The sequence below is a fragment of the Heterodontus francisci genome, chromosome 28 (genome assembly GCF_036365525.1).
Source record: "Heterodontus francisci isolate sHetFra1 chromosome 28, sHetFra1.hap1, whole genome shotgun sequence".
NCBI classification, from domain to species: domain Eukaryota; kingdom Metazoa; phylum Chordata; class Chondrichthyes; order Heterodontiformes; family Heterodontidae; genus Heterodontus; species Heterodontus francisci.
The window spans coordinates 28,786,228-28,810,018 of NC_090398.1; the positions used below are offsets into that span (position 1 = coordinate 28,786,228).

General features: G+C 44.8%; 1 protein-coding gene across 1 annotated transcript in view; it reads left to right on the plus strand.

The window, feature by feature from the left end:
* LOC137385164 (NACHT, LRR and PYD domains-containing protein 3-like) overlaps positions 1–16,462 on the plus strand; it is a 104,957-nt gene extending 88,495 nt beyond the window's left edge. The window contains exons 7-11 of the mRNA XM_068060130.1: positions 3,205–3,291; positions 3,517–3,687; positions 3,868–4,038; positions 15,978–16,145; positions 16,321–16,462. Of these exons, the coding sequence (XP_067916231.1) occupies positions 3,205–3,291; positions 3,517–3,687; positions 3,868–4,038; positions 15,978–16,145; positions 16,321–16,414 (691 nt within the window). The 3' untranslated portion in view covers positions 16,415–16,462. The remainder of the gene's footprint in view (positions 1–3,204; positions 3,292–3,516; positions 3,688–3,867; positions 4,039–15,977; positions 16,146–16,320) is intronic.
* The last annotated feature ends 7,329 nt before the right edge of the window (positions 16,463–23,791 follow it).

Genomic DNA, 23,791 nt, shown 5'->3' on the forward strand with positions numbered 1-23,791 from the left:
TACCACTGTGCCGCCACCTCTGCTGGGTCTGTCCTGCCGGTGGGACAGGGGATGGTGATGGCAGTGTCTGGGACATTGCCTGCAAAGTATGATTCCATGAGTATGACTATGTCAGGCTGTTGCTTGACTAGTCTGTGGGACAGCTCTCCCAACTTTGGCACAAGCTCCCAGATGTTAGTTAAAGGAGGACTTTTCAGGGTCGACAGGGCTGGGTTTATCGTCGTTTCTGCTGCCTACATCGATGCAGGGTGGTCCGTCTGGTTTCATTTTTATTGACTTCGTAGCAGTCAGATACAACTGAGTGGCTTGCTAGGCCATTTCAGTGCATTTAAGAGTCAACCACATTGCTGTGGGTCTGGAGTCACATGTAGGCCAGACCAGGTAAGGACAGCAGATTTCCTTCCCTCAAGGACATTCGTGAACCAGATGGGTTTTTGCAACAATCGACGATGGTTTCATGGCTATCATTAGACTAGCTTTCTGTCTTGCTGATGTCCATGTCACTTTTTGCTACTGCCATTGTTTTCAGTATTAAGTACAGCTACTCCACCTCCCCAATTTCCTCTCTATCTTTTCTAAGTAGTTTATATCCTGCAATGTTTAATGCTCAGTCCAGATTTTTCCACAGCAATGTCTCAGTAATCCCTAATATGGATCCTCACAATGTAGTATTGCCTCCAGTTCCCCTGTTTTATTACAGACACTGTGTGTATTGCTGGATGAAAAGTTTAAATCATTTGTAATAGCAGTTCCTCTTACTTTTTTTTAAACCATCTTTTTGCAATCACGCTCCATAATTCAATTTACCTCCTTTCCATCGAAGCCCTCACTTATTTTTTTTTCCTGTATTATTTCTATTCAGGCTGATTTCATTTTCTCTTCATCCCTCCCCATCTCCCCCCCCCCCCCCGCCCATCCCCCACCCTGCCCTGTCTTATTAATTTAAAGCCTTTACCTATTTACCCTTTCCACTAGGACACAGGTCCCATCCCGGTTCAGGTGGAGTCTGTAAACTCAGTATAACTCCTTCCTGTGACAGTTCCAGTGCCAATGTTTCATTTAAAGGAACCCCTCTTTCCCACACCAGTTCTTTAGCCACACTTTAATTCTCCTGATCTGACTGTTTCTTTGCCAATTTGCATGTGGCTTGGGAAATAATCCAGTGATTATTGCCCTTGAGATCCTGCTTTTTAATTTAGCTCCTAACACCTGATATTCCCTCAGCAGGATCTCCTCCCGGTTGCTACATATGTCGTTTGTTCCGACATCGACCACAACTACTGGATTATTCCCTCCCCTTCCAAATTGCTCTCCTGTCACCATAAGATATCCCTTACCCTGGCACCTTGTAGACAACGCGTCCGACAGGATTCTCATTCATGGCTGCAGAGGACGCTATCCATCCCTCTAATTATAGAAACCCTTATCACTACCACATTCTATTCTGCTCTTTCCCCCTTGGACAGTCTTCTGAGCAACAGTACCTTGGTCTATATTGTGACTGTCCTCCCCACAGTCTTCTTCCTTGTCCTCACAGGTAACATGTACATTGTACCTTTTGGACATGACCTGTGTTTGAGGGCCCTCCTTCTCAACCTCTCATAAGTCCTCACCACGCAGCTCCCTAACAATGCTGTTCTTGAACCTGTGATTTTCTCTGAGCTGTGAGTGTGTTCTGGATAAAACTGTGAAGAAATTCCTCCCCCTCCCTTATGTTTGGGAATGTCTCTAACTCACATTCCAGCCCATTGACTCTGAGCTGGAAGGACTGAAGATGGAGACATTTCCTGCTGGTGTGGGAATGCAGGACAGTCTCACTATCCACAAACTCCCACATCCTACAGCCCCAACACGTAGCCTGCCCTGTCATCTCTAATCTTTTATAATTAATTTGCTTATTGATAACATGAATAAATGTAATTAGGTCTTTTAAAACAATAATAAATGTATTAATTGATTGATTTATCTCATTAATTTACTGAAGTAATAGATTTATTTCCCCAAGTAATACTTTATTCAAATGCTGTCACTTAGAGAGACAAAAACACACTAATACTCACCAACCTATCACTTACCTTCTGTCCTGTTGTTAATCTGAGTTCTTTTTGCCTTCAGTCTGGTTCAGTAAATATACCGAGTCGGATGTGTCGGTAAAATCAATTTATCTTTATTTGCGCATTAGCCGGCGGACTTACTCTGATACAGCGGCACTGACTCCAACAGAGTCTGTCGGGTCCACCAGAGTAAGTGTTGTTCGTGATACAGATACTACTGTTTATACATTAAGATTCGTGCTACACCCCCTTGTTTAACCAATCAGTGCGGTACAATTTAACTTTCAACCAAGTGATAACAATGCAGTACATCTGTTACTGAGGTTAACAATACCCTCTATTCTCAATACATACTTGTTACTAACATAATATTGTTTTGCATCAGCAAGATAAAAGAAAACAGATAATCAAGATAATTAGCAACGGCAGAAGAGTTAGAAACAACATTCTGGTTTCGATTCCCACCATTGTCATGAGTCCTGTGATCCTGTAATCTTTATCAAGTTGTATTCGTGAGTGTTTCATACAGTCCGCAGTTACACTGATAAGAAGGGCCCTCATTGTCAGGCGGATCGTCGGTGCTGAGCAGTACCAGGCTCAAAACTGCCAGCTAACTAACTTGTCCCACAATGCCTTGGGTAAATACTCCATTTTGTAAGAATATGTGGCTATACTTTCAACTTGTATATTAGCTATAAGCTGCGTCCTGTTATCACTGTTTCTACAGAGTTACACAATCATGCCATAAAGGAACAGATGTCCTTATAACTACTGGCGTAGGCTAATCTACAACTTCACATCATCAGCATTTACTTTTAACTATTTCATTGCGGTTTCTACAAACTTAAATCATACTATCAAAGCTCAGCAAAGCTACTATTCCTAACGTGGCTACATTTCCCATCAAGCATAGTGCCATGCCGTTCTGCTCATTTCTACACTGTTACTTCCCTCTTTGATTTTTATTGACAGCTCCTGAATATATGAGGACTTCTACAGTGTGAGATTCATTGTCAGTGACAGGAAAATCTGGTTGTTAATTGCCTCAAGTCTTTTTCAGTGTTTCTTGTAACATTAAACAGAAAGTGAATTGTATCAGGTCCAGGGTTTGATGCAGTTTGTTTCTCACTCTCTGTCTGTTTGTGTTTAGACTGGATTCCAATAATCTGGGAGATTCAGGAGTGAAACTACTGTCTGTGGCTTTGAGGAACCCAGACTGTAAAATACAGAAACTGTGGTAAGTACCAGACTGTGTGTGATTGTGTTTATAATAACTGGGTATCTGACACTGTACATTACTATTAATATCAGTAATGGTGTTATTAATAAACACTGTATTATTATTAATATCAGTAATAGTGTTATTGCTAAGCACTGCACGTTATTAATATCAGTCATGGTGTTACCAAGAAACAATGTGGATTTACTCTGATTCCTGTTACTTCTCCATCTTTGATCCCAGGCTGGGCAAAAACAATATCTCGGATTCATGTGCTGGGGATCTCGCCTCCGCTCTCAGTATAAACCGATCACTGACGTTTCTGGACCTGAGTGATAATAAACTGGGAGATTCAGGAGTGAAATTACTGTCTGAGGCTTTGAGGAACCCGGACTGTAAAATACAGACACTGGAGTAAGTACCAGACTGTGAGAGATTGTGTCTATAATAACTGGATGTCTAACACTGCATGTTATTATTAGTATCAATAATAGTGTTATCAATAAACATTATTATTAGTATCAGCAATAGTGTTCTTAATTAACACTGGTATTTACTCTGATTCCAGTTATTTCTCTCTCTCTCTGATCCCAGGCTTTATAATAACGAACTCACAGCTTCTTGTATCGAGGACTTCGCCTTCACTCTCAGTACAAACCGGTCACTGATTGATCTGAACCTGAGCGATAATAAACTAGGAGATTCAGGAGTGAAACTACTGTCTGCAGTTCTGAGGAACCCAGACAGTAAAATACAGGAACTGCAGTAAGTGCTAACTGTATATTAATTGTGTTTAATTGTATGCAGGTTGTGGGCATTAACTGGGATTTCACTTGAGCACATATACAGAGGCACTTATTTAAACTGTAGTGTGGTTGAGTGGGGATGTGTATGCATGTAATGCTTAACTCTGTAAATTAATGGAAGCCTGAGTAAAGATTAGCTCCAGTAATATTCTTCACCAATTGGATTTCCAGAGTAGAATATGGTAACAGAGAATGGTCGCCTCAAGGTGAAGGTCCAAGGCTATGAAAAAAGGCTGTGTTTGCTGACAACGCAACCACTAGGTGGCGCAGTATGGGCACATGTGCAAATGTCGCCTCATAGACAGAAATGTCACTGTCTGCGACGTCTCAGGCAGCTGCTCGTAATAAAAATGGCGCTGCACAATTTAACACAAAAAAAACTAAATCCACGATTACCACCTCCACCCACAACCATACCCCACTCCCTCCCACAATCACCACTTCTCTTACCCGCGCCCTCCCACACCGAACATCGCACTGCTCCCGACTGCTCGTCACTCCATTTCACCATTCTCTCCTGCACCCGTCCGCTAGTTGTTCCTCCCGCTGCTCGCTCCCTGCCTCGCAACCCAAAGGTGGGGGGGGGAGCCACCAGGTTGCTTGCAGCGAGGCGGGATGAAGTGGCAAAGAGTTGGGAGCGGCGTGCAGGTGGGTGCAGGAGAGAGCAGAGACAAAAAGAGGTAACTGAGGTGCAGATAGCGGGAGGGTGCGGGGTACTGTTGGAGGGATGGAGATTGCGATTGCAGCCATTGAGGGGTGAAGCAACACTCGGTCATCATTACGTAGCGACGTTGACGGGGGCGTACATGGACCCATACTGGCAAGCTGGCAAATGTGCGGACGCAGTGATGACGTCGTCGATCGCTCTGCACATGCTCTGCGCATGCAGGAGACATTCTGGGGAAAAAAACAGACAAAAAAACTACAATCCTAACAGCAATTATCAGAAATGGCTGAAAACAAGTGTAAATTGTTGGGCTTTGATTGCCCTCCGATGTTCTCGGAATCTGAACCATATGACCAGGTGAGGTGAAAGTGATTGCTCTTGATATCGAGGCAGCATTTGACCGAGTGGGACATCAAGGAGCCCGAGGCAAATTGAAGTTAGTGGGAATCAGAGGGAAAACTCTCCACTGGTTGGTGTTATGACCGAGGATGGAGGAGTGCACTGTCTTTCTCTAGTTCCACTTCTCTACAGGTCACAACATATATTTAAATGATTTACCCAGTTACTGATACAGCGAATTATATACAACAAAAACAAGAAATGCTGGATTCACTCAGCAGGTCTGGCAGCATCTGTGGAAAGAGAAGCAGAGTTAACGTTTCGGGTCAGTGACCCTTCTTCGGAATCTATTTTAGTTTCTGAATAAAAATCTGCCAACAAAGTTTCTTTAATAATCAACAAAATTATTAATTTATTATAAAACAAGACTCATTTCATAAAGATACAAAGCTTATTAACACACAGGTTGAAATATGAAAGTATCAATATATGCCCTTCGAAATAACCCAACACACACACACACCAGTTAAAGGAAAAATAAAGATGCTTTCTCTGCAGAGATCAACTTTACAAAAAAACAGAAAAAAATACTTTGGCCAAGTACTTGTTCATTCTTGGAGAAAAAGGATACGATATGGAATATTCCAATTGGTCTAGATCCATGTAGACGGGGGTCACTAGACACATGCAGTTGTCATTGGGATCTTTTCAGAAGCAGTTCGTTCAGGAGATGTGAAGAGAAAGTCTTGCAGAAACTTCTCAGGAGAAATGCTGCATCAGTTTCTCCAGTTCCCACGCTGGATTCTCAGAGTTCTCAAAGAAGTGGAACAGGATGAACTGGTGACGTCTCTTAGCAGGCTGACACCCCAGCTGTCCATTCAAACAGTTCAAAATGAAACCAACTCCTAACATCTAGACATGTGACTTCTCTGTAAACAACTTCAATAGTCAGCAAGGCCTCTGGTGTTCACTTAGTTGAAGACATGTGACTTCCAGTAAGTGTTTTTTTAAACAAAGTCTCAAGTGTCCTTCCAATGACCCTTTTTAAAACAAAAGTCAAGCATCTCCTCGGGTATTTCCACAGTCTTTTGAACACGAGTCCTCAAAAAATATTTTTAAAATGGAAGCACCTTCATAACATTGTTGTCACACCTAGCACAAAGGTTAATGGTTGTGGTTAAAGTCTGGCTACCCAGCCCGAACCTGACGAGACCTGACACCATGTGTCAGGTTCGGATCATGTCGGGTCAAAATTCCAAGTCCAGCATTCGGGGCTCAGGTCGGCTCAGGCTGAACATTGCTTCTGGGAAGTCGCAGGATCAGGCTTACCAATGATTCTCCACAACTCCAGCTGCTGGAACAGATGATGGAGGTGCATGTTGGGTCGGGTCGGGCGCAAGAAAAAATAAAGGGGTCGGCTTTGGGTTGGCTGTGGTCGGGTCGGGCCCGGGTTCGGTTTTAATTTTATACCCGAGCCAGCCTTTAGTTGTGGTTATTGGAGGTCAATAATCTCAGTTCCAGGACATCACTGCAGGAGTTCCTCTGAGTAGTGCCCTCGGCTCAACCATCTTCAGCTGCTTCATCAATGACCTTCCTTCCGTCATAAAGTCAGAAGTGAGGATGTTTGGTAATGATTGTACAATGTACAATGCCACAAGAACACAAGAAATTGGAGCAGGAGTAGACCATTTGGCCCATCGAGCCTGCTCCACCATTCAGTACGATCATGGCTAATCTTAAGCTTCAACTTCACTTTCCCACCCGCTCGTCATATCCCTTGATTCCCCGAGAGACCGAAAATCTCTCTATCCCAGCCTTAAATGTATTCAACAATAGAGCATTCACAACCCTCTGGGGTAGAGAATTCTGAAGATTCTCAACCCTTTGAGTGAAGTAATTTTTCCTCTTCTCAGTCCTAACTGATCAGCCACTAATCCTGAGACTGTGCCCCTTGTTTTTGATTCCCCAAACAGTGGAAACAATCTCTGTGTTTACTCTATCCAGTCCCTTCAGAATGTTGTCTGTTTCCGTGAGATTGCCTCTCATTCTTCTAAACTCCAGAGAGTATGGGCCAATTTACTTAGCCTCTCATCATAGGACAACCCCCTCATCCCAGGGACCAGTCTAATGAACCTTCGCTGTACTGCCTCCAATGCAAGTATATCCTTTCTTAAATGTGGAGACTAAAACTGTACACAGTATTCCAGATGTGGTCTCACCAAAACCCTGTACAATTGTAGCAAGACTTCTTTATTCCTGTACTCCAATCCCCTTGCAATAAGGGCCAACATGCCATTTGCTTTCCGACTTTCTTGCTGTACCTGCGTGCTAACTTTCTACATTCAAGCACACCCAAGTCTCATTGAGCATCAACACTTACAAGTTTCACACCATTTAAAAAACACTCTGCTTTTCTATTTTTACTACCAAAGTGAATAACTTTACACTTCCCTACATTATACTCCATCTACCATTCTCAACTCCTCAGATACTGAAGCAGTCCATGTCCCCATGAGGCAAGACCCGGACAACATCCAGGCTTGGGCTGATAAATGCTAAGTAACATTCATGCCAAACAAGTGCCAGGCAATGCCCATCTCCAACAAGAGAGAATCTAACCATCTCCCCTTGACATTCAATGGCATTAACATCGCTGGATCCCACAGTTTCAACATCCTGGGGGTTACCATTGACCAGAAACTGAACTGGAGCAGCAGTATAAATACTGTGTCTACAAGAGCAGGTCAGAGGCTGGAAATTCTACAGTGAGTAGTCCTCCCCCTGACTCCCCAAAACCTGTCTACCACCTACAAGGCACAAATCAAGAGTGTGATGGAATGCTGTCTACTTGCCTGGATGAGGGCAGCTCCAACAACACTCAGGAAGCTCAACAACATCCAGGATAAGGCAGCCCACTTGATTAACACGCATTCACCACCTTAAACATTCACTCCCTCCACCAGGGAAGGACTGTGGCAGCAGTGTGTTAGTGGTACTGTGAGTGATCATGACACACAGAACAGAGCTATCACATCCAAAGACCAATTGCTCAGAAACTTGGGTGACACATATTCCAGAGGGGTCAAGTTAATGCAGGAATATGATAATTGTGGGACGTGCAGGAAAAGCTACTGGCAAATTTAAATATTGTTTAATGTGCAGGATTATGGTCAAGAAGTGTGGACTGGTAGAATGGGATGAAAGAGTGGAGGGTATGAAAGCACAGTGCACGTTCTGATAGTGGATCTGGAGGAGACCCTTGTATCAGAAAAAATCAGGTACTGGAGAAAGAGCCTCGATAGTGTAAGAGGGAGATCTCACACTAATTGGCCCGACAGATATAAAAGTGCAAGTAGAGGCTGTAACTTGAATAGATTACACAATGAAATTAAAGTCACAGAACAGTCTCTGAACAGAACTAGAAGCAGAAGTCCTCATGTTTGCGAAGTTTTATTGGTTGCCAATAAACTTGAGGATAAACTATTAAGAGAAGTAAAACAAAGGGAATTAGATAGTTGGAGACAGTCGGAGTTTACTCTGATACCAGATCAGGGGCAAGCAGCCTTGTCACATGGGTGGATTTGTACTGAAAAGGTCCTTGTAGATGGGACTGATAAGGCTAAAGCCAGGCTGGTTGCTGGGCGGTTTGAAGAATGACCGGGTGATACAGATGTTGGAGTGGGCTCTCCCACAGCTGGAAAAGTAATCTTGAAAATCGTTTTAGCTCTTTTGGTCACATATTCATGGGAGTGGAGATCAATTGACCTGAAAGCTGCATTTCTGCAGGGCGATACCTTTCAGAGAGGTGTGTTTCTGAAACTTCCCAAAGAGACAGTGGATGCAGAAGGAAAATTATGAAAACTAAACAAATGCACGTATGGCCTGAATGATGCTTCCAACGTGTGGTATTTTACGGTGAGATCTGTTTTGCTGAAATAGTTCAACTCAAAACAGATCCCGCAATGTTTTATTGGTATCATAAAGGGAAAATTTCAGACATCTACAGTGGCGCAGTGGTTAGCACTGCAGCCTCACAGCTCCAGCGACCCGGGTTCAATTCTGGGTACTGCCTGTGTGGAGTTTGCAAGTTCTCCCTGTGTCTGCGTGGGTTTCCTCCGGGTGCTCCGGTTTCCTCCCACATGCCAAAGACTTGCAGGTTGATAGGTTAATTGGCCATTGTAAATTGCCCCTAGTATAGGTAGGAGGTAGGGGAATATATAGGGACAGGTGGGGATGTGGTAGGAATATGGGATTAGTGTAGGATTAGTATAAATGGGTGGTTGATGGTCGGCACAGACTCGGTGGGCCGAAGGGCCTGTTTCAGTGCTGTATCTCTAAACTAAACTAAAAACTAAACTAAACTATCTTTATGATACATGTTGATTTCTGATGTGGTGATACTGCGGAATTTGAGAAAGGTGTTATTAATAACATTAGAATAGAATTTAAAACAGGGAGTCAGTCTTGTGGAACTTTGAAATATATTGGTTTAGATATTAAGCAGAGTAGGTCTGAAATAACTTTGAATCAACAATCCTATTTAGTGGGTGTTACTCCCCTCCCAGTTAATCGTACTCGGACATCACAGAAAGATGATGTTATATCTGAAGAAGAGACAGAACAATTGTGAAACTTGATTGGTCAGTTGAACTGTTTGGGCCGTCAGACAAGACCAGAGACTAGTTTTTATGTGTTGGAGTGAAGTGCTACAATGAAACACCCTAAAGTCGAGAATGTTTTATTTACCCTTAAAACATTCTATAATTAAATTGATTAAATCTGAATACATGTCTGCTTAAGTTCCCATCCCAAAGTGACCCAAAGAATATGAAACTTGTCATTTTTAGCGATGGTTCACATGCTAATCTTCCTGATGGGTATTCTAGTGCAGCTGGTTTCATAATATTACTGATGGGTGAAAATGGGAGATACTGTCCTTCAGCTTGGGAAGCTCAGAAAATAAAAAGGGTTGTTAAGAATACTTCAACAGATTGACACACTGGCCCTTGTGGAGACAGTGGATATGGGATTCTATTTGTCAAATATTGTAAGTGAGATTCTATACAAGGGGTTTACTGAAGATCACATACTCATTGAATGTTATATAGATAATTGTTCATTGTTGGATAATGCACATGTTACAACAAAGCGTCAGAAAAGTTAACAGATCGACCTTGGTGGCTTGACAGAAAAGCCAGAGAGAAAGGAAATCTCTAAAATTAAATGGGTAGATGCAAGTCATCAACTGTCTTATTTACAAAAGGAAATTCTTGAATGAAGAAATTGTTAGTGGTCCTTGAGGATTTCATAATGTAATGCTTTTTACAGAATATATAGGAACATAGGAAGATAGGAATAGGAGTAGGCCATTCAACCCCTCGAGCCTGTCCCACCATTCAATGAGATCATGGCTGACCCGCGGCCTAACTCCATATACCTGCCTTCGACCCATATCCCTTAATAGCTTTGCTTAACAAAAATCTATCTCAGATTTAAAATTAATAACTGTTCTAGTTTCAACTGCTGTTTGTGGGAGAAAGTTCCAAACCACTACCACCCTTTGCGTGAAGAGGTGCTTCCTAACATCACTCCTGAACGGTCTGGCCCTAATTTTTAGACTATTCTCCCTTCAGAATCTCCAACCAGTGGAAATAGTTTATCTTTACCGAGCCTGTCTTTTCCTGTTAATATCTTGAAGACTTCAATCAGATTACCCCTTAACCTTCTAAATTCTCGCAAAAACAGGCCTAATTTGTGTAATCTCTGCTCGTAACATAACCCCTGTAGTCCAGGTATCATTCTTGTAAACCTACGTTGCACTCCCTCCAAGGCCAATATATCCTTCCTAAGGTGTGGTGCCCAGAACTGCTCACAGTGCTCCAAGTGGGGTCTAACCAGTGTTTTGTACAGCTGCAGCATAACCACTGTGTCTTTACACTCCAATCCTCTAGATATAGAGGCTAGCATTCCATTAGCCTTTTTGATTATTTTCTGCAATGCTCATGGCATTTTAAAGATCTATGCATCTGAACCGCCAAGTCTCTTTGGACATCCACTGTACTTAACCTCTTCACATTTAGAAAGTACCCTGCTCTATCCTTTTTTGGTCCAAAATGGATAACCTCACACTTGCCCACATTGAAATCCATCTGCCACAGTTTGCCCACTCTGCCTAACTTTGCATCATCAGCAAATTTGGATATATGACTCACTGTGCCATCATCCAAGTAGTTAATGAATAATGTGAATAATTGAGGCCCCAACACAGATCTCTGCGGGACACCACTAGTCACATCCTGCCAATCAGAGTACTTACCCATTATCCCCACTCTCTGTCACCTACCACTCAACCAACTTCCAAACCATGTCAATAATTTGCCCTCAACTCCATGGGCGTCTACCTTAGTTAACAGTCTGGAGGTTTTTGATTTGATTTTTTTGTTGAAATTGAATGAAGGGAATCTGTTAATTGTATATTAATGGCGTTTAATATGTGGGCGGTGGTCAAAGAGAGTCATAGCATTATACAGCACAGAAACAGGCCCTTCAGCCCATCATGTCTGTGCCAGCCATCAAGCACCTATCTATTCTAATTCCATTTTCCAGCACTTGGCCTGTAGCTTTGTATGTTATGGCGTTTCAAGTGCTCATCTGAATGCTTCTTAAATATTGAGGGTTCCTGCCTCTACCTCCCCTTCAGGCAGTGTGTTCCAGATTCCAACCACCTTCTAGGTGAAAAATGTTTCCTTACATCCCCTCTAAACCTCCTGCCCCTTACCCTAAATCTATGCCCCCTGGTTATTGACCCCTCCGCTAAGGGAAAAAGTTTCTTACTATCTACCCTATCTATGCCCCTCATAATTTTGTATACCTCAATCAGGTCCCCCCTCAGCCTTCTCCGCTCTAAGGAAAGCAACCCTAGTCTATCCAGTCTCTCTTCATAGCTGATTTGCTCCAGCCCAGACAACATCTGGTGAATCTCCTCTGCGCATTCTCCAGTGTAATCACATCGTTCCTATAATGTGATCAGTATTCCATCTGTGGCCTAACTTGCGTTTTATACAGCTCCAACATAACCTCCCTGCTCTTATATTTTATGCCTCGACTAATAAAGGTAAGTATCTCATCTGCCTTCCAGCCACCTTATCTACCTGTGCTGCTGCCTTCAGTGATCTATGCACAAGTACACCAAGGCCCCTCTGACCCTCTGTACTTCCTAGGGTCCGACCGACAACCCATTGTATATTCTCATGCATTGTTAGTCCTCCCAAAATGCATCACTTCACACCTCTCAGCGTTAAATTCCATTTGCCACTGCTCTGCCCCAGCACATCTATATCATCCTGTAATCTCAGGCTTTCCTCCTCACTATTTACGACACCACCAATTTTTGTGTCATCTGCAAACTTACTGATCATACCTCTTAGATTGACGTCAAAATCATTAATGTACACGACAAACATCAAGAGTCCCAGCACCGACCCCTGCGGCACACCACTGGTCACAGGCTTCCAATCGCAAAAACAACCCTTCACCATCCCCTTCTGCTTCCTGCCACGAAACCAATTTTGGATCCAGTTTGCCAATTTGCCCTGGATCCCATGGGCTCTTACCTTCTTAACCAATCTCCCATGCGGGACCTTATCAAAAGCCTTACTGAAGCCCATGTAGACTACATCAACTGCATTACCCTCATCTACACATTTAGTCAACTCCTCGAAAAATTCAATTAAGTTTGGTAGGCATGATCTCCCCCTGGCAAAGCCGAGCTGACTATCCCTGATTAATCCCTGCCTCTCCAATTGGAGATTAATCCTGTCCCTCAGAATTTTTTCCAATAGTTTCCCTACCACTAATGTTAGACTCACTGGCCTGTAATTACCTGATTTATCCCTGCTACCCTTCTTGCATAATGGTAACACATTCGCTGTCCTCCAGTCCTCTGGCACCTCTCCTGTGGACAGAGAGGATTTGAAAATTTGTGTCAGAGCCCCTGCTATCTTTTCCTTTGCCTTACATAACAGCCTGGGATACATCTCATCTGGGCCTGGGGATTTATCCACTTTTAAGCCCGTTAAAACCATTAATACCTCCTCCCTTTCAGTGCTACTTTGTTCGAGTATATCACAATCCCCCTCCCTGATCTCTACACCGACATCGTCCTTCTCCATTTTGAACACAGATGAAAAGTAATCATTTAAAACCTCACCTATGTTCTCCAGCTCCACACACAGATTGTCACTTTGGTCCCTAATGGGCCCTGCTCTTTCCTTGCTTATCCTCTTGCCCTTAATATTCTTATTAAACACCTTAGGATTTTCTTTTAACTTGCCTGCCAGTGTTTTTTCATGCCTCTTCTTCGCTCTCCTAATTATTTCTTTTAAGTACCCCCCCCCCCCACCCCCCGCCCCCACACTTCCTATACTCCTCTAGGGCCTCCGCTGTTCTGTATCTGCCGTAAGCCTACTTTTCTTTCCTTATCCAATCCTCTATATCCCTTAACATCCAGGGTTCCCTGGACTTATTGGTCCTACCCTTCACCTTTACGGGAACATGTTGGCCCTGAACTCTCACTATTTCCTTTTTGAATGACTTCCACTGGTCTGATGTAGACTTTCCTATAAGTAGCTGCTCCCAGTCCACTTTGGCCAGATCCTGTTTTATCATATTGAAATCAGCCTTCCCCCAATTCAATACCTTTATTTCTGGTCCATCTTTGTCCTTTTCCATAACTACCTTAAACCTCACAGAGTTATGGTCACTATCCCCGAAATGGTCCCCCACTGACACTTCTCCCACTTGACTGGCTTCATTCCCTAGGATTAGGTCCAGTACCACCCCCCGTACTGGCTCAAAAAGCTCTCCTGTACACATTTTAAGAATTCCGCCCCCTTTAAGCCTTTTGAACTAAGACCATCCCAGTTAATACTGAGGAAGTTGAAATCCCCTACTATTAGTCCTTTAATATTTTACACCTCTCTGAGATTTGCCTACATATCTGCTCCTCTATTTCTCCCTGACTATTTGGAGGCCTGTAGTACACTCCCAGCCAAGTGATTGCCCCCTTTTTGTTTTTAAGTTCTACCCATATGGCCTGATTTGAGGAACCTTCTAAGATATCATCCCTCCTTACTACAGTAATTGACTCCTTGATCAACAGTGCAATGCCACCTCCTGTTTTACTATACCCTGGAATATTGAGCTGCCAGTCCTGCCCTTCCCTCAACCATGTCTCTGTGATAGCAATAATATCATATTGCCATGTGTTAATCAACACCCTCAATCCATCTGCCTTACTTGTAAGACTCCTTGCATTAAAATAGATGCATTCCAGCCTTTACTTGTGCCTCAACAAGTCTATATTTGTTCTGCCTTCCAGACTGACTCAGTTTCTCTTCTATATTTGACTGAGCATCACCCCTACTGTAACTCCACTCTTTATCCCATCCCCCTGCCAAATTAGGTTAAACACCACCCCCCCTCGCCCCACCCCCACTCCCAACAGCAGCAGCAAACCTCCCTGCAAGGATGTTGGTACCGTTCCAGTTCAGGTGCAACCCATCCAACGTGTACAGGTCCCACCTACACCAGAAACAGACCCAGTGATCCAGGAAACTAAAGCCCTCCCTCCTGCATCACGTCTTCAGCCACGCATTCATCTGCTCTATCCTCGGATTCCGATACTCACGAGCACGTGGCACCGGGAGTAATTCAGAGATTACAGTCTTTGAGACCCTGCTTTTTAATCTGCTACCTAGCTCCCTAATTTCTTGTTGCAGGACCTCATCCCTCTTTCTACCTGTATTGTTGGTTCCAATGTGAACTATGACCTCTGACTGTTTACCCTCGCCCTTCAGAATGTCCTGCAGCCATTCTGTGACATCCTTGACCCGAGCATCAGGGAGGCAACATACCATCATTGGAGTCACATTTGTGGCCACAGAAACACCTATCTGTACCCCTTACGATAGAATCCCCTATCACTGTAGCTCTCCTACTCTTTTTCCTCCCATTCTGTGCAGCCGAGCCACCCGTGGTGCCACAGACTTGTCTCTTGCTACACACCCCTGAGAAACTATCTCCTCCAACAGTATTCAAAGCGGAATATCTGTTAGAGAGGGAGATGGACCCAGGGGACTCCTGCACTACCTGCTTAATTCTTCTACTCTGCCTGGCAGTCACCCATTCCCTTTCTGCCTCAGCAGTCTTTACCTGCGGTGTGACCACCTCCCTGTACTTGCTATCCACGATGATCTCAGCCTCGCGGATGCTCCACACTGTTCCCAGCCACCGCTCCAAATCCGAAACGAGAATTTTGAGTAGCTGCAGCTGGAGACACTTCCTTCACACTGGAAGTGTTCCTGACTTCCAACATTGCACAGGAGGAGCACTCCATGTTGCCGAGCTGCCCTGCCAGGTAAATAAGGGACTTGAATCCCGCTCCGGATCCGCCTCCTCCCAGGTCCTCTTTTCGCCGCTCCGGTCTTCAGGTAGGTAAGGGCCTCGAGCCCCACTGTCTCTTTACATAGGTCCCTCTCCAATTCAGTTCCTCACAGGTCCCCACCTGCCGCTGCTCCAGTCTTCAGGTAGGTAAGATTCAGGTGGTTTCAATTGAGCACATACAAAGAGACACTTATTGAAACTGTGTATGGTTGAGTGAGGAGGTGTGTGCTTGTAATGTTTAACTCTAAATATATCTACGACTGAGTAAAGATTAGCTCCAGTATTATACTTCACCAGCTGCCTTTACAGAGTAGAACAGTAAGTACCAGACTGTGTGAGATTATGTTTATAATAGGATAGTGAACATTATTATTAATATCAGTAATAGTGTTATTAATAAACCGTGGAGATTTACACTGATTCCTGTTATTTCTCTCTCTGATCCCCAGTCTACGGCGTGTCGGTCTCTCAGATTCTTGTGTCAAGGATCTCATCTCTCTTCACAGTACAAACCAGTCATTGACGTTTCTGGATCTGAGATCAAACTCCTTCACAGAACAGTCTTTCCCCGCTCTCCACCATCTCATACTGAATTGTAGGAGTCTGGAGCATATCTGGTGAGTGTATGTGTTAATGCTTAATGTAATAAATAAAATATAAATGTGATTCAGTCACTCTTATCAGTAATATCTCAGTATTTATTATTGAAATATTAATCCCAGTCTCCCTGTATTTACACTGTTGTTCAATCTCTCTATTTGCTATTTAATCCTTAATCTTAATCTGTTTCAGGTTGTTGGGAAATCAGTTCAGTTCAAATGGAAAGAGGCTGCTGAAGTCGCTGCAGGATAGAAGACCCGGACTGGATGTGGTTGTAGATGTGTGAACATTTCAATTTGTAAACATTTCTGGTCTATTTTTATGAACATTTTTCACCAATTTTCTGTCCTTCCCCTTTAATTGGCCGCGCTCCAGGTTTAAATCCTATTGGCTGTTTCACTGTTTCTAGTTCGAGCTGAGTGAGTGTCATCTCCCATTGTGACATCAGAGGCCCAGCAACAGGGTCACGTGACTCAGCCGCCCGGCCCCACAGCGCTGCTTCTGCAGGATATCCGGGACTGAACATTCCCCAATGGGGCACTGGGGAAATGTACAGACAGGAAGGGTCCAGGGTGGGGCTCAGTCTGGGCTGCAGTGGGACACTGGTAATTACACTCAATATCCCTGGGTTTGGGAATTACATTATCCAGGGTTTACACTCAGTATCAGTACCCAGTGACCCTGCTGGGAAGTGAACCTGTGTGTGTTCAGGATGGAGACAGGCTCTGTTCAGCTTGGATAGATCCCACCGTTCAATAGATACCAATACCCAGTGTCTGGGGTCACCCAGAGAGTATCCTATTGGGGAGGTTCCTGAAACTGGTGCACCCAGGATGGGTCAACACTGCGAGAGGAGAAATGGGGAAAGTACCAGTCGGGAATCCCACTGTTCTGTCTGGGTGATCGTGAGCATTTGTAGTGTTTAAGGATCCTGAACTTAATGTGTTTCTGGCACCAACATGGGAGCAGGTACTGGTGTTACCATGGAAATTAAACATTGTGTACTTACTGTGGACTGAATTTTCAAACGGAATCACCTGAGACTGCAAACCATGAGATCGTGAAAAGGTGCAATGACCCTGTGAAACATCCTGAGGAAACTGAGGGGTCGATGAACGGACTTGTTACCTGTACTCACCTGGATTTGTATAATGACTTCCACTTGGAAATGTTTTATTAAACTTCACCTCTGTATCACTGCCTCCTGGATGATGTAACAGTACTGGTGAGAATTGTTATTGTGTGATGTTGAATTAAATGATACATTATCTTAACAAGTACATCTCAGGACTTCTTACCAACTTCAAATTTGAGAATAGTTTCAGAGAGTTTTGGCCTTTACCAGATAAAGGTGAGTGTGGATCAAAAGCAGTTCACCTGAGGGAAATATCAGAGAGAGACAAGTCAACATCACTCTTTGAGAGGTGAGAGAGGGAAACCTGGGAATTATAGACCAGTTAGCTAAACCTCTCTTGCAGGGAAATTGCTAGAGACTATAATTAAAGACAAGGTGATTAAACACTTAAAAAAATGTCAATTGCTCAGGGAGACCAGTATGGATTTATAAAGGGTAGGTCATGTCTTGCAGATCTGATTGGACTTTTTGAAGTGGTGACTAATGTCGTCAACAGAAGAATGTGTATGGATGTTATTTATGTGAACTTGCACAACGCATTTGATAAAGTGTCTCATCAAAGACTTTTTTTTATTCACTCATTCATGGGATGTGGTCGTCGTTGGCCTGGCCAGCATTTATGGCCCATCCCTAATTGCCCTTGAGAAGGTGGTGGTGAGCTGCCTTCTTGAACCACTGCAGTCCATGTGGGGTAGGTACACCCACAGTGCTGTTAGGAAGGGAGTTCCAGGATTTTGACCCAGCAACAGTGAAGGAATGGCGATATAGTTCCAAATCAGGATGGTGTGTGACTTGGAGGGGAACTTGTAGGTGGTGGTGTTAACATACATTTGCTGCCCTTGTCCTTCTAGTTGGTAGAGGTTGCGGTTTTGGAAGGTGCTGTCTAAGGAGCCTTGGTGCGTTGCTGCAGTGCATCTTGTAGATGGTACACACTGCTGCCACTGTGCGTCGGTGGTGGAGGGAGTGAATGTTTGTGAATGGTATGCCAGTCAAGCGGGCTGCTTTGTCTTGGATGGTGTCGAGCTTCTTGAGTGTTGTTGGAGCTGCACCCATCCAGGCAAGTGGAGAGTATTCCATGACACTACTGACTTCTACCTTGTAGATGGTGGACAGGCTTTGGGGAGTCAGGAGGTGAGTTACTCGCCGCAGGATTCCTAGATCTGACCTGCTGTTTTAGCCACGGTATTTATATATCTGCTCCAGTTTCTGGTCAATGGTAGCCCCTAAGATGTTGAAAGTAGGGGGTTCAGTGATGGGAAGGCCATTGAATGTCAAGGGGAGGTGGTTCGATTCTCTCTTTTTGGAGATGGTCATTGCCTGGCACTAGTGTGGCGCAAATGTTACTTGCCACTTATCAGCCTAAGCCTTCATATTGTCCAGGTTAGATTAGAGATACAGCACTGAAACAGGCCCTTCAGCCCACCGAGTCTGTGCCGACATCAACCACCCATTTATACTAATCCTACACTAATCCCATATTCCTACCAAGCATCCCCACCTGTCTCTATATTTCCCTACCACCTACCTATACTAGTGACAATTTATAATGGCCAATTTACCTATGAACCTGCAAGTCTTTTGGCTTGTGGGAGGAAACCGGAGCACCCGGAGAAAACCCACGCAGACACAGGGAGAACTTGCAAACTCCACACAGGCAGTACCCGGAACCGAACCCGGGTCCCTGGAGCTGTGAGGCTGCGGTGCTAACCACTGCGCCACTGTGCCGCCCAGGTCTTGCTGCATTTTTCCACAGACTGCTTCAGTATCTGAGGAGTCGCGAATGTTGCTGAACATTGTACAATCATCATTGAACATCCCCACTTCTGACCTCATGATTGAAGAAAGGTCATTGATGAAGCAGCTGAAGATGGTTGGGCCGAGGACACTACCCTGAGGAACTCCTGCAGTGATGTCCTGGAGCTGAGATGATTGACCTCCAACAACCACAACCATCTTCCTTTGTGCTTGGTATAATGCCAACCATTGCCTTCAGTTTTGCTCGGGCTCCTTGATGCCATACTCGATCAAATGCTGCCTTGATGTCACTCTCACCTCACCTCTTGAGTTCAGTTCTTTTGTCCATGTTTGAACCAAGGCTGTAATGATGTCAGGAGCTGAGTGGCCCTGGCGGAACCCAAATTGAGTGTCACTGAGCAGGTTATTGCTGAGCAAGTGCTGCTTGATGGCACTGTTGATGACACTTTACTGATGATAGAGAGTAGGCTGATGGGGCGGTAATTGGCCGGGTTGGGTTTGTCCTGCTTTTTATGTACAGGACATACCTGGGTAATTTTCCACATTGCAGGGTAGATGCCAGTGTTGTAGCTGTACTGGAACAGTTCGGCTAGGGGCATGGCAAGTTCTGAAGCACAGGTCTTCAGGACTATTGCCGGAATATTGTCAGGGCCCATAGCTTTTGCAGTATCCAGTGCCTTCAGTCGTTTCTCGATATCACGCGGAGTGAATCGAATTAGCTGAAGTCTGGCATCTGTGATGCTGGGGACCTCAGGAGGCGGCTGAGATGGATCATCAACCCGGCACTTCTAGCTGAAGATTGTTGCAAATGGTTCAGCCTTATCTTTCGCACCGATGTGCTGGGCTCCCCCATCATTGAAGATGGGGATATTTGTGGAGCCACCTCCTCTAGTTAGTTGTTTAATTGTCCACCATCATTCACAGCTGGATGTGGCAGGACAGCAGAGTTTAGATCTGATCCGTTGGTTACGGGATCGCTTAGCTCTGTCTATTGCATGCTGCATACGCAGTTTTGCACGCAGATAGTCCTGTGTTGCAGCTTCACCAGGTTTGATGTGTGGTAGGTGCTGCTCCTGGCATGCCCTCCTGCACTCTTCATTGGACCAGGGTTGGTCTCCTGGCTTGATGGTAATGGTAGAGTGGGGGATATGCCGGGCCATGAGGTTACAGATTGTTATTAAGCACAATTCTGCTGCTGCTGATGGCCCACAGTGCCTCATGGATGCCCAGTTTTGCATTGCTGGATCTGTTCGAAATGTATCCCATTTAGCACAGTGGTAGTGCCACACAACACGATGGACGGTATCCTTAATGTGAAGGCAGGACGTCGTCTCCACAAGGACTGTACGGTGGTCACTTCTGTTAATAGTGTCATGGACAGATGCACCTACGGCAGGCAGATTGGTGAGGACGCGGTCAAGTATATTTTTCCCTCGTGTTGGTTCACCCACCTGCCGCAGACCCAGTCTCGCAGCTATGTCCTTTAGGACTCGGCCAGCTCGGTCAGTAGTGGTGCTACCGAGCGACTCTTGGTGATGGACATTGAAGTCCCCCACCCAGAGTACATTCTGTGCCCTTGCCACCCTCAGTGCTTCCTCCAAGTGGTGTTCAACATGGAGGAGTGCTGACTCATCAGCTGAGGGAGGGCAGTAGGTGGTAATCAGCAGGACGTTTCCTTGTCCATGTTTGACCTGATGCCATGAGACTTCATGGGGTCCGGAGTCGATTGTTGAGGACTCCCAGGGCAACTCCCTTCTGACTGTATACCACTGTGCCACCACCTCTGCTGGGTCTGTCCTACCAGTGGGACAGAACATACCCAGGGATGGTGATGGCAGTGTCTGGGACATCAGCTGTCAGGTATGATTCCGTGAGTATGACTATGTCAGGCTGTGACTTGACTAGTCTGTGGGACAACTCTCCCAACTTTGACACGAGCCCCGAAGAGGACCTTTTTGGGGATTATCAGGAAGTAGGAACAAAATTTAAAAAACAGGTCCTCAAGGGTTATAATCTCTGGATTATTACCCGAACCACATGCAAATTGGCTTCGGGATAAGAAAATCATGTAAGTAAACACATGGCTAAATGAGTGGTGTGGGAAAGAGGGGTTCCATTTCATGGGGCACTGGCCTCAGTATTGGGACAGGAGGGTACTGTGCCGTTAGGACAGACTCCACCTGAACCGATCTGGGACCAGTGCCCTAGCGGAAAGGATAAATAGGGTGGTCACAAGGACTTTAAACTAGTAAATGGGAGGTGGTGGGGGGGAAGCCTCAGGGAATGTCAATACAGTTTCAAAAACAAGTAACAGGGCAGAAAGTAAAGGAACAGTCAGGAACCCTCCTGCAGGTAATGGCAAAACTGCAAGAAGTATACTGGTTAAACCAGAAGAGAGAAATAATAAACAGGCAAATAAAGCATCAGTGCTGAGGGGCAGGTTAGTGGGTATAGCTCAAATAAGAGTTCTTTATACAAATACACGGAGTGTAAGGAATAAACTAGATAAGCTGCAGGCGCAAATTCAAATGGAAGATTATGATATGGTGGCCATTGCGGAGACGTGGCTGCAGGATGGTTGGGACTGGGAACTAAGCATACATGGTTATAAAGTTTACAGGAGGGACAGGGAAAATGGCAGAGGGGGTGGAGTATCCTTACTGATTAGAAATAATATCACCTCATTGGTGAGGAAGGAGATAATGAGGTGAAAGCATCCAGTGGAGACTTTACGGGTGGAACTGAGGAACAGAAAAGGATCTAAAACTGTAATAGATGTTGTGTATAGATCCCCTGGTAGCAGTTCTGAGGTGTTAGATTGTATAAATGCACAAATTAGGCAAGTATGTATCAAAGGCAGAGTAGTATTAATGGGGGATTTTAACTTACACATAGATTGGGAGAGGCAGACTAGCACCTGTCAGAAAGGTAGTGAATTTCTGGAATGTGTCTGGGATAGTTTCCTACAGCAATATGTCCTAGATGTAACAAGGGGACAGGCAATATTAGATTTAGTTATAAGTAATGAGCCAAATTTAATTAGTAGCCTAACTGTGCGTGAACATTTATCAAATAGTGATCACAACATGATCGAATTCAAGGTAGTGTTTGAAAGTGAAAAGCACGGATCAGCTACTGGAATTTTAGACTTGGGTAAGGCTGACTTTACTGGGATGAGACAGAGACTGTCCACGGTAAACTGGGAAGATCTGTTAATGGGTCAAACGACTGAAGAACAGTGGAGGATATTTAAAGAAACATTGAATGAAATACAGAGCGAGTGTATACCCCTGAGAGGAAAAAGCTCCACTTCACAGAAAAAACAGTCATGGACAACCAAAGAGATTAGGGACAGCATAAAAGTAAAAGAAAAAGGGCCTACAAAAATGCAAAACGCAGCCCAGATCCGGCCAAATGGGATCGATACAAAGACCAGCAAAGGGTCACAAAGCAGCTTCTCTCTCTCTCTCTCTCTCTCTTTGGCCTCCTTGTCTCGAGAGACAATGGGTAAGCGCCTGGAGATGGTCAGTGGTTTGTGAAGCAGCGCCTGGAGTGGCTATAAAGGCCAATTCTAGAGTGGCAGACTCTTCCACAGGTGCTGCAGATATATTTGGTTGTCGGAGCTGTTACACAGTTGGCTCTCCCCTTGCGCTTGTCTTTTCTCCTGCCAACTGTTAAGTCTCTTCGACTCGCCACACTTAAGCCTCGCCTTTATGGCTGTCTGCCAGCTCTGGTGATCACTGGCAACTGACTCCCACGACTTGTGATCAATGTCACAGGACTTCATGTTGCGTTTGCAGACGTCTTTAAAGCGGAGACATGGACGGCCGGTGGGTCTGATACCAGTGATGAGCTCGCTGTACAATGTGACCTTGGGGATCCTGCCATCTTCCATGCAGCTCACATGGCCAAGCCATCTCAAGCGCCGCTGACTCAGTAGTGTGTATAAGCTGGGGATGTTGGCCTCCTCGGAGGACTTCAGCGTTGGAGATACGGTCCTGCCACCTGATGCGAAGGATTCTCCAGAGGCAGCGAAGATGGAATGAATCGAGACGTCACTCTTGGCTGACATGCGTTGTCCAGGCCACGCTGCTGTAGAGCAAGGTACTCAGGACACAGGCTTGATACACTTGGACTTTTGTGTTCCGTGTCAGTGTGCCATTTTCCCACACTCTCTTGGCCAGTCTGGACATAGCAGCAGACGCCTTTCCCATGCGCTTGTTGATTTCTGCATCGAGAGACAGGTTACTGGTGATAGTTGAGCCTAGGTAGGTGAACTCTTGAATCATTTCCAGAGTGTGGTCGCCGATATTGATGGATGGAGCATTTCTGACATCCTGTCCCATGATGTTTGTTTTCTTGAGGCTGATGGTTAGGCCAAATTTGTTGCAGGCAGCCGCAATCCTGTCGATGAGTCTCTGCAGACACTCTGCTGTATGAGATGTTAAAGCAGCATCGTCAGCAAAGAGGAGTTCCCTGATGAGGACTTTCTGTACTTTGGTCTTTGCTCTTAGACGGGCAAGGTTGAACAACCTGCCCCCTGATCTTGTGTGGAGGAAAATTCCTTCTTCTGAAGACTTGAATGCATGTGAGAGCAGCAGGGAGAAGAAGATCCCAACCAGTGTAGGTGCGAGAATACAGCCCTGTTTCACACCATTCAGGATAGGAAAGGGATCTGATGAGGCACCGCAATGCTGAATTGTGCCTTTCATATTGTCAGGGAATGAGGTGATGATACTTAGTCGCTTTGGTGGACATCCAATCTTTGCTCGT